General features: G+C 43.3%; 1 protein-coding gene across 1 annotated transcript in view; it reads right to left on the bottom strand.

Annotated features, from left to right (window-relative positions):
• LOC140907760 (potassium voltage-gated channel subfamily KQT member 1) overlaps positions 1-19,025 on the bottom strand; it is a 744,183-nt gene that overhangs the window by 342,198 nt on the left and 382,960 nt on the right. Inside the window, exon 15 of the mRNA XM_073334512.1 lies at positions 13,659-13,688. Within this exon, the coding sequence (XP_073190613.1) occupies positions 13,659-13,688 (30 nt within the window). The remainder of the gene's footprint in view (positions 1-13,658; positions 13,689-19,025) is intronic.

The raw sequence follows: 19,025 nt of genomic DNA, 5'->3' as shown, positions 1-19,025 counted from the left end.
CAGATTTATGTCAGAAAGAAGAGATATGTAATGGATTCATAGATTTTAAGGCGAGAAAGAACAATTAGATCATCAAGTCTGATCTCTGCATTACAAATCATAGAATTTCACCATTACTCCAGCCCATAACTTGTGTTTGACTAAATCATACCTTCTAGTAAGGCATCCAACTTTGCTTTCCAAGAACTGTAGTAATATTTACTGCTATACTATCATGTGCTGGCAATATTATAAGGAGGGGTTCCCATTTAAACCTGGAATGAAATCCTGACCTGTTGAAATCAATGGGAGTTTTGCCATTCACTTCAGTAGGGACAGAATTTTACCACTTGCCTTTAGCCTGTCTCAGGAGTACATGTGATTGCAAAGAGAGGAGAGGAGGTGGGGAGCCTAGAGAATCTATTCATTTGTTTTTTCCATTTAAAGAAAAAGTGCTCTCTGGAGGAGGCAATATTTTGCAAGCAAACAAATTAAGTGCTTTGTTGGAAATATTTACACTTTCTTCCTAAAAATGTATGTAGTATACTGATGGCATAGCACACTGTCTGACACATGTTATTTGAAATGAGAGGTAGGGGAGAATTACCTTGTCTGGGGTTTCTTCCCTAGGGAACATTTTCAAAATATCTGATACTTGGGACAATGTGGTCCATTTCAAAGGCAATATTTGCTCTTCAGAATTAACTTTTGGTAGAGGAGTGAAGTCCAGCACAGACAGAAAAATCATACCAATCTTGCTTTCAAAATGGTTGTGGAATTTAACTCGGTTTTTAGGTGACAAATGTGAGGAATTGTCCCACACTGAGGGGGTCAATAGAGGAGGTTTTGGAACAAATTGATAAATTAAACAGTGATAAGTCACCAGGATAAGATGATATTCATCCAAGAGTTCTGAAGGAACTCAAATATGAAATTGCGGAACTGCTAACTGTGGTATATAATCCATTGCTTAAATCAGCCTCTGTACCAGATAACTGAAGGATAGCTAACGTAATGCCAATTTTCATTAAAGGCACCAGAGGTAATCCTTGCAATTACAGGCTGGTAAGCCTAACTTCAGTACCAGGCAAATTGGTGGAAACTATAGTAAAGAACAGAATTATCAGATACATATATTAACACGGTTTGCAGAAGAGTCAACACAGCTTTGTAAAGGGAAATCATGCCTCATCAATCTATTAGAATTCTTTGAGGAGGTAAACAAACTCATGAACAAGGGTGATCCAGTGGATATAGTGTACTTGGACTTTCAGAAAGCCTCACCCAAGGCTCTTAAGCAAATTAAGCAGTCATGGATCAGAGGGAAGGTTCTCTTATGGATCAGTAATTGGTTAAGAGACAGAAAAGAAAGGGTAGGAATGGTCAGTTTTCACAGTGGAGAGTGGTAATTAGCGGGAGTCCCCTAGGTATCTCTACTGGGATCAGGGCTGGTCAGCATATTCATAAATGATCTGGAAAAGGTGTAAACAGTGAGGTGACAAAGTTTGCAGATGAGACAAAATTAATCAAGATAGTTAAGTCCAAAAGCAGACTGAGAAAAGTCACAAAGGGATCTTGCAAAACTGGGTGACTGGGCAACAAAATAGCAGATGAAATTCAATGTTGATAAATGCAAAATAATGCACTCTGGAAGCCATAATCCTAATTATACATACAAAAAGATGGGGTCTAAATTAGCTGTTACCTCTCAAGGAAGAGATCTCAGAGTCATTGTGGATAGTTCTTTGAAAACATCAGCTCAATGTGAAGTGCCAATCAAAAAAGCTAACAGAATGTCAGGAACTGCTAAGAAAGGGATATATAACAAAACAGAAAATAAGGCCACTACATAAAGCCATGGTATGCCCTGTGTGCAGTTCTGGTTGCCCCATCTCAAAAAAGATTTATTAGAATTGGAAAAGATACAGAAAAGGGCAACAAAAATTATTAGGGATATGGAACAACTTCCATATGAGGAGAGATTAAAGAGACAAACAGTTCAGGTTGGAAAAGAGATGACTAAGTTGGGGGGAGAGGAGATATGACAGAGGTTTATAAAATCATGAATGATGTGGAGACAGTGAATAAGGAAGTGTTATTTACCCCTTCACATAAAAAGAAACAGGAGTCAGCTATTAATGGCTGCCCAGGGGCCTTTCCAGCAGCCAAGGATTGCTGGAGGGCAAGGGCATTCTTTTCAAGTCCCCTTTTCCCCTGGAATACCCCTACAGTGGAGGCCAGGTTAAGGGTAGCACAAAGCTGGATTTATGCTACCTAATAATGCTCTTCTCCTAGAGAAACTTGACCCACTGGATTTTTGCCTGCTTTGTGCCAGAGATTGGTGCAAAGCATATTTTACAGAGCCAGGATCTGGTCCAAAGACTATAGAAAGACAGAGACAGAATTTGTTTTATTAATCACAACATTATTTTCCCTTTCTAAAAGGCACTTATGGCACTTTGCAGTTATGTTAAAAATTACATATTAATATTTTTTAGACAATAGAAAGGAATGTGAGTAGACGCATGGGATGTAACATATCTCTGGTTTCTAAGACTATTAGGTGCTTTATCTATTTACAGAGTTCTGCAAAACTTCAGATTAAAATAACTACAATGCAGAGGAAGTCTAGTTTGGAATTCCTTAGAGACTTCTACAACTACATAGGAAGTTTACGTCCTTTCCTACGTTGAAGTCTAAAATCTTTGGGGGGAAAAATGAAAAAAAAAAAAAAAGAATTTGTTTGCTTTGTATTTTATTTCCCTGTCCCTAGTGATTTGTTTTATGCTGCTATTTTGTCTGTATTTATACAAGCCAGCACCACAGGCCTACATTCAATGCATGTTTTACCACTGAACGATCCCTTAGTATAAATATTTTTTTCCATAGGCTTGATCTATTATTAATATCTGCTATTTAGGTCTGATTTTTTTTAGATCAGATTTGAAAACAATCAAGAATAGCACACAACAAAATATAGTAGATGAATATAGACCTCTTGTTTTCTGTTGAATAATACTGAATACCTGCTTGACGCTGACAGTTCAAGATGCAAAGTTAAAGTCAGTCTCTGCTCCAAGAATTTGCAATCTAAGGCCCTGATCCTGCATTGAGTACCATATGGACAGTCCCTTGCGTCTCTGGATACAGTGGAATCCACCCACACTAGGATAGCCAGCTTTCTAATCCCTCAAAACAGAACACCCTAGCCCCACCCCTTCCCCAAAGCCCTGCCCCCAGCTCACTACATTCCCCGTCCCTTGGTGGCTCGCTCTCCCCCACCTTCACTCACTTTCACTGTGTGGGCAGGGGTGCAGGAGGGGGTGAGGGCTCTAACTGGCGGTTCAGGCTCCAGGGTGGGGCCAGAAATGAGGGGTTCAGAGTGCAGGAGGGGGCTCCGGGCTGGGGCAGGGGGTTGGAGTGCGGGAGGAGGTGAGGGCTCCAGCTGGGGGGTGTGTGTGCTCCAGTGTGGGGCTACGGATGAGGGGTTCAGGGTATGGGAGGGAGCTGCGGGTTGAGGTGGGGGTTGGGTGCAGGGAGGGTGAGGGCTCTGTCTGGGGGTGCGGGCTCTGGGGTGGGGCTGGGAATGAGTGGTTTGGGGTTCAGGAAGGGACTCCCAACTGGTGGGTGGGGCAGAGGGGTTCAGGGTGTGGGAGGGGACTCTGGGCTGGGGCAGGAGGTTCGGGAGCAGGGGGGTGAAGGCTCTGTCTGGGGGGCAGGTTCTGGGGTGGGGCCAGGTATGAAGGGTTTGGGATGCAGAAGGGGGCTCCGGGATTGAGCGGACTCAGGGATGGAGCAGGGGGTTGGGGCAGCTCTCAGTCAGCGGTGCAGTGGGGGGGGGCTAAGGTAGGCTTCCTGCCTGTCCTGACACTGTGACCATGCTGTGTCCCTGAAGTGGCCAGCAACAAGTCCATCTCCTAGGCAGAGGTGCAGCTGGTGTCTCTGCACGCTGCTCTCACCTGCAGGCACCGCACCCTACAGCTCCCATTGGCCGTGGTTCCCAGCCAATGGGAGTGCAGAGCCGGTGCTTGGGAGTCCCATGCTTCCCCCCCCGTCTAGTAGCTGGACCTGCTGCTGGCTGTTTCCAGGGTGCAGTGCAGAGCCAAGACAGCTAGCCTGCCTTAGCTCCACAGCACTGCTGACTGGGTGTTCTGGTCGAAAACTAGATGCCTGCTCACCCTAACCCACACAGATCTGATTACAAGACCGAGGCCTAAAAGGCAGTCATAGAAAAGTCAGCATTGCATTGGGAAGCTAAGAGGTGGGAATTAACTTACCGGTACTTTTGATTTTGTTATTGTTATAATTATTGTTACAGACTAACAACTTGTTGGCATCCTGGATGCTCATCCAATAGAACAGAATGCACCATCCAATAAACCAGAGGGTTTCAACCTCTCTCTTTCTGAGGCCCCCACAACATGCTATAAAAAACTCACATCCCACTTGTGCCACAGTAACAGGTTTTCTGCATATAAAAGCCAGGGTTGCCATTAAGGAGTAGCAAGCAGGGCAATTGCCTGGGGCCCCATGCCACAGGGGCCCTCACGAAGCTACATTGCTCAGGCTTCAGCTCCAGCCCCGTGTGATGGGGATCAGGGACCTGGGCTTCAGCCCCATGCTTTGGCTTTCTGCCCTGGGCCCCAGCAAGTCTAATGCTGGCCCTGCTTGGAGCTTGGAGGCTCCCCTGAAACCTGCTCAAGGCCTCGGACCCCTGGTAGAGAACTACTGCAATAAACTATAGTCATTCAACAGAGCGGAATATAATACATTTGAAAAGAAATGGGAATATCTAAATAATATTTTGTATATTTTAATACTAGTAAATATAGGCCCAAGCCACACAATTTGAATCCAGATGTAGATCTGAACTTTACCCATATTTGGATCTAAGGCTTTGGCTTTTGCATTACACAGCTACAAAGTTTGTATCTAGAATTGAATTTCACTAAAGTGTGTGGATTTTCAGGTTTGTGGTTCTGATCCAGGCACATCTCTAAACTTTACATAAGCTAAACTTCTCAGAATTTCCTATGCTAGCCTCAATGCGTGCATATTTTGATGCATTTAAAAATGCACTTATACTTCACACCCATCAGGTACAAAATTTAAGCTACAACATCACTTCTATCTTATCTGGACTGAAAAGAGGTCAGCTATACTTGCTCTCATCCATTCATGCTACCCAAACACTGAGCCAGTTCACCAAGACCAACTGGATGAAGTGAAATGGACAATGGCCTGGTTATTAACTGTCAAACCTCTCATTAAAGCCAAACACAGGACCTAGACTAGGGCCAGTTGTGTTTGTTGAACCAGTAACAGATGCTAATATATGACCATAATTTTGATACTAAACACTTAGAACTGCCCATATAAAAATGTGGTTATTATCAATCTTGAAAAAGGCTTTTGCCAGGAAAAAACAACCACCATTGTGTGTCCTCATTAATTCCAACACAGTAAAAACAGAACCTAGATGCAGCATTATTTTTTTGGGGGGATGGGAGGGGTAAGAAAGGTGGAACTGGAAGAGTTTAATGGTGTGAAGCTGATAATCTTTTAGCAGGTGAAGTAAGACTTTTCAAAGTAAAGCAGACTACCTCATTCAACACCATTCAGATCAGAAAAAGGAAGAAATCAAGAAACCCCTCAGTTTCTGCTAACGTTACACGAGGGGTCTCAAACATGTGGCCCGTGGAGTTATTTCCTGCGGCCTGCCATAGGCTCCGACTCCACCGGCAGCCAAGCTCCTCTTCCCCCATCCCCCGAGTGTGCTGCGTCCCCGCTCCTCCGGGGCCTCATGGACTAGACAAGCAGTCTGAGGTATGAAGTTCAGCATGTATGATTCTTTGCTGTGAGTAGTTGTGAAGAATGTTTGTTAAAAGTGGCAATGTATTTTCTATGAATGGTTACTTTTACAAGTTCCTGCCATTACAGCTTTGTTGATAGACTGTTAGTGTAGATGAGGGGTGGGCAAACGTTTTGGCCTGAGAGCCACATCGGGGATGCAAAATTGTATGGAGGGCCAGGTAGGGAAGGCTGTGACTCCCCAAACAGCCTGGCCCCTGTCCCCTATCCGCCCCCTCCCATTTCCCGCCCCCCCAGAACCCCCAACCCATACAACCCCCGCTGTTCCTTGTCCCCTGACCGCCCTGTCCCGAGACCCCACACCCTATCCAACCCCCCCGCTTCCTGTCCTCTGACTGCCCTGACCCCTATCCACCCTCCCACCTCCTGACAGCCCCGCAGGACTCCCACGCCTATCCACCCCCCAGTTCCCTGTCCCCTGACCCCCCCCTCCGAACTTCCACCCCATCCAACAGCTCCCTGTCCCCAGAACCCTCTGCCCCTTATCCAACTCCCCTCCTTCCCGCCCCCTTACCATGCCGCTCAGAGCAGCAGGAGCTTGCAGCCTTGCCGCCTGGCCTGGCAGGAGCAGCGGGCCAGAGTGCTGGCTGTGAGATGAGCTGAGGCTGTGGCGGAGGAGGGACAGCAGGGGAGGGGCCAAAGGCCTAGCCTCCCCAGCCGGGAGCTCAAGGGCTGGGCAGGATGGTCCCACGGGCCGGATGTGGCCCACAGGCTGTAGTTTGCCCACCTCTGGTGTAGATTATCATCAGTGTTACTGACCACATAAGGAATAGTTACAGGTGTTTATATTTTATTAAAACCCCTCTTCGCATTACACATTTTAAAAAGTTAATACATTGACTTTTAATAGCATACCATATTACTCTTCATTTTTTTCATTTTTGACTATACTTTTGTATCATTGTATGAAAAGGTGTCAGTGATGCAGCCCTCGGGCCAATGTACTAGTCCTCATGTGGCCCTCGTGGTGATTTGAGTTTGAGATCCCTGTGTTACACAAAAGCCATTGCTACCAAACCCTCACATATCTCAAATGGCCTGAAAGCTGTTCTGGAATTAGACTGAAAGATATTGAATTTTACCATTGCATATGCTGTGTTCTGCAGCATTTTTCAATATGTATGTGAGAGAAGCATGTTTTAATTAAAGACAGAAGCACCAATGCCGTACATGTTCTCTCAGCACTGACACATGTTGACTTCTACTATAGAATGCCCTCTACGACACTGTAGAGACACTTGACTTCCTATTGAGGAAGTGCAGCTTTCTTTCTTAACAATGGGCCAACTGGTTTTCATAATGGAGATAAATGCTCCCTGCTGTGAATTGTAATAGAAAAACATGTCAAACAACCAACAATAAAAAGTAGCAGCACAGCCAAAAGACTGGTTTTTCCTGTTTTTGTGTGTAGCACAGTGGAAATGAAGCTCGTGAACTGTACTTGGATCCTTATAAGTCAAAATATCACCTCTTTCAAATGAGACAAAGCAAGAATGCACTCCCCACTTATTTCTGGACCCTTTGTTTCCCTCTGAAATGCAGATATGGAAATGTGACCTTTTGTTAATATTGATTTGCTAGTAGTTACTGTGGGAACTCTGAATGTGAAAGTCAGATGTTCTATTTGTAAAATGATATTGTTAGGATGTTGTCAGCTTTTAAAGCTATTATTGTTATTGTGAGTACTAGGACACCTAGCTGCACAAACTAGCATTTGAGAAGCCATTTGTTTCCTTAATCCACTGATGATACTCGAGTGCTTTCTACAGTTTGTACAATCTCTTTCCTTTACCGTGGGCTCTTTGTTCCCACCTTATCCTGATCCCACCCACACAGTCTCTTCACTTAAGCCTCAATCCACCTGCCCTGCCTGTTCCCCTCCTTCCACTTCACCCCATCCTATCCCCCTCATTTCCCACTCTTCTTTCTATGGCCCCTCTCCCCTCCTTTATCTTTCCTTTTAGTTAATCCTCACTATCCCTTTCCCTCCAAGAACTAATAAAATAATAATAATAATAATAATCCTGGATCTAACATGTTTACAAACCATCACTCTGTTCACTCTACTTATTGGGGGGGTTATAGCCCTTCCTCGTGTGTCTCATCTATTTAGATTGTAAGCTGTTTGTGGTAAGTACTGTCTATCACTCTGTGTTTGACCAGTGCTGGTACAACAGAACTCTGTTCTCAGTTGACTGCAAGTGCTACTGTAATACAAATTAATTATCACAGTACAAGTAAATATTAGAGCCATATGAGGGAAAAATTACTCAGGCTCATTTCTGAAACCCACATTCTATTTTGCCACCTTTGCATCCCTTGCATTAGCTTTTCACAAACCTCGGTGTCCTTTTACATGTAGAGATTGTCAATGCCTCTTTTAGAGAGGGCAGACTGCCTATTGCTAGTTACAAAGCAATAGCATGGCCTTGCTCAAGAAATGTTTCTGGACACTGTCAATCTTGCTAATTATTGACCAGTATCACATCTTCTGTTTTTGGGAAAGATTACGAACACAGCTGTGTTGAGACAACTCTCATGATATCTAGATGCCTTTTATCTTCTTGACCCATGTCAGTCTGGGTACAGACCAGGCTATGGCACAGAGACTGTACCAGTTGTATTGTCTGATGATCTCCACCTGATGACAGATAGTGACCAAGATGGTATTATTAGATCTATCAGCTGGGTTTTATACAGCTGATCCTGAGGAGCTGATGACTCAACTGCCGGCATGGAACAGGCTGCTCTTCAGTGGCTTCAGTCTTTTCTCCGAGAGATTTTAATGGGGAGTGGTGGGCAACTGCTCCTGAAAAGCTCTCACCTGTGAGGTGCCATTCTGTGACGCTTCCTGTTCAACATGCAGATGGGTCTGTGTGGAGGACATGACGGTCAGTGTTTTCCATATGCTAACACCCAACTGCCTGTCTTTATCAGATCTGATTCAGATGATGCAGTTCAGTGCCAAAGCCCAGTGTCTACTCAAGGCTGAGGTTTGGATGAGAGTGAGATTACTGAGCCTCAGCCCAGGTAAGATTGAGGCAATAATGGGTGGATTGGGTGGAAGAAGACTGAGGAGATGGCAGAGGTAATATCAGTACCTTTGATTGATAGAGTATGGCACCCAATAGTTAATAGTGTTAACTTGGGAGTGATTTTAGACCCCCAGCTGCTCTTTGGCAATATATTATATCATTGACCTAGTCAGTTTTTTACTGTCTGCATCTGGCTAGAATGTTGCAACCTTTCCTTGAGGATGCAGACCTTGCCACTGCTGTCTGTGCTTTTGTCACCTCAAGAGTAGACTACTGCAGTGCACTCTAAATGGGATTACCCCTTAAAACCATTCAGAGACTGAAGCTGGTGCAGAATGCACCAGCTGGTTTACTGAGTGGAGCTACTTGTAGGTGTATCCTAAATGATGCCTGTGTTTTTGGAGCCTAGTTGCCTAATGACTCATGTATGCAGTTTAATTGGTAATCATAGCACCCTTTCTCAGCTGTGGATTTGTTACAACTGGCACATGATTGTTTGATTTTAAACTCCTGTGTCACTCCAGATATGTGATAAGAAGATTTGCCTAAACTTGGGGGAGTAATTTATTGATTAGATTTTGAATTCACTATGGTCTTTCTCAGTATACAATGTCAGCGCTACCCAAGTGTGTGCCACAACTATAAGTCCTAAGTCTGTTACAGCTAAAGAAGATTCCTCTCTTGCCAAAATTACAGGGGCCTGTGCTTTGGGAACAGAAGGCTGTGGGCCCTGTGTTTACAACTGACACTCCGGACACTGTTAGATAAGAAACAAATATAGCTAATAGATCAGAGAATTTTCAATGTTTGTTACCGTAGTAAGAACGATTACAATAACCCATGCTGTAAGTGCAACAGGAGGGGTCAAGAAAGTAGCAAGGGAGAAGAGTCAGAGTGAGAGGTCTAGAATGTGTGGTTATCAGGAGGGCTGCTTCAGCCCTATTCTGGTTACTGTTAATAAAACTATACTTTGGAACCCAGCTAAAGTCTCTCAAGTATAAATGCATTAAGGTACATTAGCTACTATGCCTAAAAAGCATCTTACAGTAGTGACATTATCAGATATATGGGACAAAGACCAGATTTGCAAAGCTGCCAAAGAAAAGCAAACAATTAATTACAAGAACAGCCTACCCATGTGTTGATCTTCCCAGACCTGGTCTGATAATTGAAAACCAAAGAAAGAAATTAAATGTTAAGTACTCTGTAATCGAGAAATATGTTGAAATCTCACTTCTATTTGCTGCAAAGTAAAGTCATCTACCATATGCTTTGGGACTAGGTACCCACAAACAATTTACTTCAAAGCATAAAATTGGCCAAGGTCATCTGAGACATGAGAGATGATCTCTAATAGAGAGTGAGAGTTGGATACTTGAATGGATATACAAACAAAGGAAGGGAAATTCATAGTTTTTTTCCTAATACAGCACTTGACAAATACTGGACCAAGAATCTAATAATTAATGCTAGTGCAGTTTTAAGATTTGGGGATTATTAGATCAAATTACTACACACTTAATATTAATGATTGATCCATCCATCACAAGAATAATTTTATACCTCGATGAGGTAGTGTTAACTACCTGTCTGTTAATATGTCTGATATCTGACCTTCAGGAAGGAAGAGGAACAGGGTAATTTCATACTTAGAACTTCACTTCATATCACCGTGGCAGAATTAATGGTTACATTGTTTGATTTCTAAAAATGAGCATAAATAATAGGTTTGTCTTCTCTTGTATTAAGCTGATAATAAAATTACTGGACTCACTAAATACATGGGGGAGAAGGAAACTTCTTTTCCATTAGTGAATTAGCCATATGGGCCCCAATTCAGTAAAGTACACAGGCATGTGCTCAGCATGGTTTGCTGAATCAGGGCCCAAAATTGTGGTTACAAGACACATATTAGCTGAAGGCAAACTGTCAGCTAACTATAGGCCTAAAACTAAGTTAAATGTTATCAAGACTAAACTTTGGAACCCAGCTGAAGATTTTTTTTTTAATTAAGTGAACAAAATATTTTTAAGCATAAATATTCTCCTGCGAAGGAATGGAAACAAACAGAGAAAACCCCAAACAAATAAAAAAAAGAAAACAGCTTCACTGTGCTACTGCTTGAGAGAGTGAAAGAGAAACTCAGGGGAAAGAAAAGCTAAACTGGCCAGGTCTCAGCAGTGAGAATCAAGCTAAAGTAAATAAAGAGTAAAAACTGTTTAAAGTAATTTAGAATTTTATAATAATTCCATATTCCAGAAATCTAATTCAATAATCTATTTTGAGAACTAATGCCTTTCATAAATTAGAGGCAGGGCTGATATTGTCACCTGTTATTAATGTTGTGCAATACTTTGCATTATACCTTTTTCAGTTGCTTATAACTTTGTCAAACTGAACATCTGGGGTGAAATTTTCCATGCTGGGTGCCTGTCTCAGATTGAATGTTTTTGGAATTTTTTTTGGACAAAACTAGGGCTGTCAAGCGATTAAAAAAATTAATCGCAATTAATCACATGATTCATCGCACTGTTAATCAATAATAGAATACCATTTATTGAAATAGCTTTGGATATCTTCCACATTTTCAAATATATTGAGTTCAATTACGACACAGAATACAAAGTGCACAGTGTTCACTTTACATTATTATTTTTTATTACAAATATTTGCACTGTAAAAAACAAAAGAAATGGTATTTTTCAATTCACTTAATACAAGTACTGTAGTGCAATCTCTTTATCATGAAAGTAGAATTTACAAATGTAGAATTATGTCAAAAAAATAACTTCACTCAAATATAAAACATTTCAAAACTTTAGAGTCTACAAGTCCACTCAGTCCTACTTCTTGTTCAGCCAATTGCTCAAACAAGTTACATTTGCAGGAGATAATGTTGTCCGCTTCTTCTTTACAATGTCTCCTGAAAGTAAGAACAGGCATTTGTATGGCACTGTTGTAGCCGGCGTCACAAGATATTTATGTGCCAGATGCATTAAAGATTCATATGTCCCTTCATGCTTCAACCACCATTCCAGAGTACATGCGTCCATGCTAATGATGGGTTCTGCTCGATAATGATCCAAGGCGGTGAGGACCAATGTACATTCATTTTCATTATCTGAGTCAGATGCCATTAGAAGAAGGTTGATTTTCTTTTTTGGTGGTTTAGGTTCCGTAGTTTCCGCATCGGAGTGTTGCTCTTTTAACTCTTCTAAAAGCTTGCTCCACACCTCGTCCCTCTCAGATTTGGGAAGTCACTTCAGATTCTTAAACCTTGGGTCAAATGCTGTAGCTATCTTTAGAAATCTCACATTAGTATCTTCTTTGTGTTTTGTCAGATTTGCAGTGAAAGCATTCTTAAAATGACCACCACATGCTGGGTCATCATCCGAGACTGCTATAACATGAAATATATGGCAGAACGTGGGTAAAACAGAGCAGGAGACACACAATTCTCCCCCAAGGAGTTCAGTCACAAATTTAATGAACGCATTTTTTTTTTAACGAGCATCATCTGCATGGAAGTATGTCCTCTGGAATGGTGGTCGAAGCATGAAGCAGCATACGAATGTATAGCATATCTGGAACGTAAATACCTTACAATGCCGGCTACAAAAGTGTCATGCAAATGCCTGTTCCCACTTTCAGGTGACATTGTAAATAATAAGTGGGCAGCACTATCTCCTGTAAATGTAAACAAACTTGTTTGTCTTAGCAATTGGCTGAACAAGTAGGACTGAGTGGACTTGTAGGCTCTAAAGTTTTTACATTGTTTTGTTTTGAGTGCAGTTATGTAACAAACCAAAAAACCCTACATTTGTAAGTTGCACTTTCATGATAAAGAGATTGTACTACACTACTTGTATAAGGTGAATTGAAAAATACCATTTCATTTGTTTATCATTTTTACAGTGCAAATATTTGTAATAAAAATAATAATATAAAGTGAGCACTGCACACTTTGTATTGTGTTGTAATTGAAATCAATGTATTTGAAAATGTAGAAAAACATCTACAAATATTTAATAAATTTCAATTCGTATTCTATTGTTTAACAGTGCGATGAATCATGATTATTTTAATCGCGATTAATTTTTTTGAGTTAATTGCATGAGTTAACTGTGATTAATCGACAGCCCTAGACAAAACAGCTGAAGAACAAAGTCGGGGGAAAATACATTGTTTTGCTCATGTTAAAAAATTCAGATGATCTTTCCTTTGAAAAGCTCCCGCACCTCCATGCTTCAAGGAGGAACTTGAAATTAGGCAAGGAGTTGGTCTTTGCATCAGGGCTGTACCTTTTGTCATCCCTGTGAAAATCCTCCCAATTTTGGAAATCACAATTTCCACATGCTCAGTGAAGACTTGCTAGAGCTTTGAAGTTAAATTCTTTGAAGATTACATCTGCATTGGTAATGCTCCAGCCTGGGGATGAGCAGGACTTTCCCTGCATAGCTCCAAGACGCTGCTAGTCATGCTGGACCAGGCACTGAAGCTGTCTTTCATGTGCACTAAATGATGCCTCTGCTGGACTCAGGTAATACAGAGAAGAAAGCTGCCTGAATGCGAGGAGACAAGAGGCAGACTGGCAAGGGTGATGAGTAGATTAGGTCAAGGAGCCAGGGGAGGGTGAGATGAGAATGGGACTGGAGGCTAGCGGTGAGTGGAAATGAGAGTTGGGGGGACAGGGTGGAGACTGGAAACCAGTGGTGGGGGGAGGTACTGAGACAGATCTGATGAAGAGCCAGGGTACAAGAGGAAGATTGGGACTGGCTGGGCCAAGAGATTGGGACAAGGAGCCTGAGGAGGACACAGATTCAATGAGGATTACAGAGAGGAAGATTGGGACTGAGAGCCAGTGGGCTGGGGGAGGAATGTGACTGGGATGTTGGAAGGAGATGGAAAAAGTGGATAAACAGCCAGGAGGCAAGGAGAATGGAACAGGGATGAGAAGCCTGAGGAATACGAAGTAGCATTAGCTAGATGAAGAGAATGGGACTGGGATGAGGAGCTGGAGGTGGTGAAGAGACAGGACTGGGATAGGTTAAAATGTATGGGGCAGACAGGGTCAAGCTTTGTGGGAATGGGCAGAAGAGTCTGTTCTTACTGGAAGGCATCCTCTCCAGAGCCTGGAATGGAAACCAGGATTCCTGAGTCTCACCATTCCTCTGCTATCAGAAATACCCATGAAACCTACTGCCAGACTGTGTGCCTCGTTCCTCCTCTAGTACTGGTCCACATGGAGGCTGACAACCTACAAGTGCTATCAGTTACTCCATTAGCTTAAGTAGCAGAAGTCTGTGAGGTAGATCTAAAGTTTCCAATTCTACAGATGACGCATGTTGCTATCAATATGACGCCAAATGATGAAATTTCTGTTTTTTAAGTTTGTTTTTTTTAAACACCTAGGAAATTTCTAATAAAGAGACCTATGTTTAAAGAACATTCTTAAGGTTGCCAAGACAAACGCTCAAAAGTTAGGAAATGCCAGAATTAAGGCTGCCTGTGCAACCTTCATTTGCCCCCCCCACACTTTTGCATATGCATTACGATGCAGCTTTAATTACGTGATCATATACTATGTTTTTCCCCCACAGGAAACCTTAATTCTAGCATTTCGTACTTTTGAGCATTTGACCTTGCAATCTTAATTCTATTCTGTTAACATAGTATGTTTGGTGTAATATATATATACACATACATAAGCAGTGTGTGATACACATACTGATCATTAGATGTATTCCTTACTTATGCCATTCACATGGGAATATGCTATATATGCAGAGGTGAAAGTGAGCCGGTACGCCCCGGTACAGTGTACCGGCAAGAGCCAGTGCACCGTACTGGGGCAGCCCGGCTTCCCCAGAGGGCAATTTAAAGGGCCGGGGGCTCCCAGCAGTGGCTGGAGCCCCAGGCCCTTTAAATTGCCTCCAGAGCCCCGCTGCTGGAGCCCTGGGGTAGCAGCTTCAGGGCTCCAGCAGCTATTTAAAGGGCCTGGGGCTCCCCTGCTTCTACCGCCCGGGCCCTTTAAATAGTCACTGGAGCCCCACCGCCGCTACTCCAGGGCTCCAGCGGCTATTTAAAGGACCGAGGCGGTAGAAGCAGGGGAGCCGCGGGCCCTTTAAATAGCCCCTGGACCCCTTGGATAGCGGGGGCTCCAGGGGCTATTTAAAGGGCTGGGGCTCCAGCTGCCTCTGCCGCCCCAGTCCTTTAAATAGCCGCTGGAGCCCCGCCGCTTCCCCAGGGCTCCGGCGGCTATTTAAAGGGCCAGGGTGGTAGAAGAGGGGCGCGCCGGGCCCTTTAAATAGCCCCCGGAGCCCCGGGCTGCTGCTGCTACCCGGTGGGGGGGCACTTACCTTACAGGGTGGGCTGGGGCTGGCTCTGACCCCCTCAACCCCGCCTCTTCCGCCCAGGCCCTGCCCTTTCCGAGGGCCAGAGTCACTCGACTTACTTTCACCCCTGTATATATGAATAGACCTTATGTTGAAAGCAAACATTTAGGAGAATTATAATGCACATTGACATGGAGTGTATCACTGTATGAGCACAAAGTGTAACTGGTTCTTCTGCTTATTATTAGCTTGTTGAAAAATTATCTTAAAATAAGTTTTAAAAATAAATAAGTTAAATGGGAAACAGCACAAAAAGCTTGTGGTTTGTTGAGGTTACCCAGTGATAAAAACTTTAGCAGTGGTAAATGTTTTGATTAATATGTTAGATGATTTTTTTCTTCCAGAACCCCTAAGTCTGAAACAGTTTATTGGATTTTTACAGAGCACAAGTAAAAAGAAAAAGGAGAAAAAGAGACCCCCGAGACCAATATACCATATGTAACAGCAGATAACAGGTTAAGGCCCAGTCCTGCAAACACACACATTCCTAACTTTAAGCATGTGAGTCATGCCATTGGGTTCAGTGGCTAGAATTACAATACAGACTCAGTTCTGATATGTATATGGCCGTAATCCGTTTTAGATCAAAAATCCATTAAAAGGACTCCATATATTCATGAATGTTTTCAATCTATTACTTCTTAAAGCATATCCTTTCCAAATTGGACGTCATACATATGGAATGCATCTAATGATCAATATTTAGTTGTGAAGCATCCTTCCAATACGACTGTTGTAGGTGGTTTATTAAAAAGCATGTGTGATAAATGTAGGCAGAGATATTAAATTTTGGCAAAATGTTAGTAATGTCAGCAAAAAATATTTTAATAAATGAAACTATGTACAGTATGTGGGCCTCTTGGTGCTGCCCATCAACTTAAAAAAAAAATTATTAACCTGACAGAGCCTGGGATCTATACAAGTCTTGACAACAATGCACTGAACACTCTCTGCATTCGGGATTTATCCATCTCTGCAGAACCACAGAGAGAATGTTTACAGTAGATAGGGCAGTGACACATAGTTGCCATGTCTTTGTTTTAATGTGTATGAACTGCTGCTCACAAACCGGGAAGAATTAGTAGGGGAAGCAAAAGTGGATGGGAATCTGGGAGGCAGTGACCATGAGTTGGTTGAGTTCAGGATCCTGACACAGGGAAGAAAGGTAAGCAGCAGGATACGGACCCTGGACTGCAGGAGAGCAGACTTCGACTCCCTCAGGGAACGGATGGGTAGGATCCCCTGGGGGACTAACATGAAGGGGAAAGGAGTCCAGGAGAGCTGGCTGTATTTCAAGGAATCCCTGTTGAGATTACAGGGACAAACCATCCCGATGTGTCGAAAGAATAGTAAGTATGGCAGGTGACCAGCTTGGCTTAACGGTGAAATCCTAGCAGATCTTAAGCATAAAAAAGAAGCCTACAAGAAGTGGAAGGTTGGACATATGACCAGGGAAGAGTATAAAAATATTGCTCGGGCATGTAGGAATGATATCAGGAGGGCCAAATCGCACCTGGAGCTGCAGCTAGCGAGAGATGTCAAGAGTAACAAGAAGGGTTTCTTCAGGTATGTTGGCAACAAGAAGAAAGCCAAGGAATGTGTGGGCCCCTTACTGAATGAGGGAGGCAACCTAGTGACAGAGGATGTGGAAAAAGCTAATGTACTCAATGCTTTTTTTGCCTCTGTCTTCACTAACAAGGTCAGCTCCCAGACTGCTGCGCTGGGCATCACAAAATGGGGAAGAGATGGCCAGCCCTCTGTGGAGAAAGAGGTGGTTAGGGACTATTTAGAAAAACTGGACGTGCAGAAGTCCATGGGGCCGGATGAGTTGCATCCGAGAGTGCTAAAGGAACTGGCAGCTGTGATTGCAGATCCATTGGCCATTATCTTTGAAAACTCGTGGCGAACGGGGGAAGTCCCGGATGACTGGAAAAAGGCTAATGTAGTGCCAATCTTTAAAAAAGGGAAGAAGGAGGATCCTGGGAACTACAGGCCAGTAAGCCTCACCTCAGTCCCCGGAAAAATCATGGAGCAGGTCCTCAAAGAATCAATCCTGAAGCACTTACATGAGAGGAAAGTGATCAGGAACAGTCAGCATGGATTCACCAAGGGAAGGTCACGCCTGACTAATCTAATCACCTTCTATGATGAGATTACTGGTTCTCTGGATGAAGGGAAAGCAGTGCATGTATTGTATCTTGACTTTAGCAAAGCTTTTGACACGGTCTCCCACAGTATTCTTGTCAGCAAGTTAAGGAAGTATGGGCTGGATGAATGCACTATAAGGTGGGTAGAAAGTTGGCTAGATTGTCGGGCTCAACGGGTAGTGATCAATGGTTCCATGTCTAGTTGGCAGCCAGTGTCAAGTGGAGTGCCCCAGGGGTTGGTTCTGGGGCCGGTTTTGTTCAATATCTTCATAAATGATCTGGAGGATGGTGTGGATTGCACTCTCAGCAAATTTGCAGATGATACTAAACTGGGAGGAGGAGTAGATACACTGGAGGGCAGGGATAGGATACAGAAGGACCTAGACAAATTGGAGGATTGGGCCAAAAGAAATCTGATGAGGTTCAATAAGGATAAGTGCAGGGTCCTGCACTTAGGACGGAAGAACCCAATGCACAGCTACAGACTAGGGACCGAATGGCTAAGCAGCAGTTCTGCGGAAAAGGACCTAGGGGTGACAGTGGACGAGAAGCTGGATATGAGCCAGCAGTGTGCCCTTGTTGCCAAGAAGGCCAATGGCATTTTGGGATGTATAAGTAGGGGCATAGCGAGCAGATCGAAGGACATGATCGTCCCCGTCTATTCGACATTGGTGAGGCCTCATCTGGAGTACTGTGTCCAGTTTTGGGCCCCACACTACAAGAAGGATGTGGATAAATTGGAGAGAGTCCAGCGAAGGGCAACAAAAATGATTGGGGGTCTGGAACACATGACTTATGAGGAGAGGCTGAGGGAACTGGGATTGTTTAGTCTGCAGAAGAGAAGAATGATGGAGGATTTGATAGCTGCTTTCAACAACCTGAGAGGTAGTTCCAAAGAGGATGGTTCTAGACTATTCTCAGTGGTGGAAGAGGACAGGACAAGGAGTAATGGTCTCAAGTTGCAGTGGGGGAGGTTTAGGTTGGATATTAGGAAAAACTTTTTCACTAGGAGGGTGGTGAAACACTGGAATGCGTTGCCTAGGGAGGTGGTGGAATCTCCTTCCTTAGAAGTTTTTAAGGTCACGCTTGACAAAGCGCTGGCTGGGATGATTTAATTGGGTATGGGTCCTGCTTTTGAGCAGGGGGTTGGACTAGATGACCTCTTGAGGTCCCTTCCAACCCTGATATTCTATGATTCTATGAACTATCTACACTACATACTATTTCCTGTTATCTGTATATTTACATTCTACTATTTTCAACTTAGGACTGCAATGTAAGTGCAGAATCTATCAGTATCAATGCAAAATGGATCATGCTGTGATCCAGCTCCACGTGTAGTCATGTGAGCACTGATTCAACAAAGCACTTAGCATGTGAGTTGCTTCCTCCCTACTCAGCAAAGCACTTACGTATGTAATTAAGCATTTTTCTGAACAGAGATGAAAATTAAAGTTAAGCATGTACTTAAGTGTTTGCTGAGTAGGGGGACATATTCTCTGCTTACACACTGAGGGGACCAGAAGGTGGTCAAGCATGTGGTTAACTAATTTGTTGTGGCTACAAAAATACAAAATCTTAAAGAAATTAAAATAATT

The sequence above is a fragment of the Lepidochelys kempii genome, chromosome 1 (assembly GCF_965140285.1).
Source record: "Lepidochelys kempii isolate rLepKem1 chromosome 1, rLepKem1.hap1, whole genome shotgun sequence".
Lineage (NCBI taxonomy): Eukaryota > Metazoa > Chordata > Testudines > Cheloniidae > Lepidochelys > Lepidochelys kempii.
The sequence above is the reverse complement of the archived record's forward strand: the minus strand, read 5'-3'. Positions and strand labels throughout refer to the sequence as shown.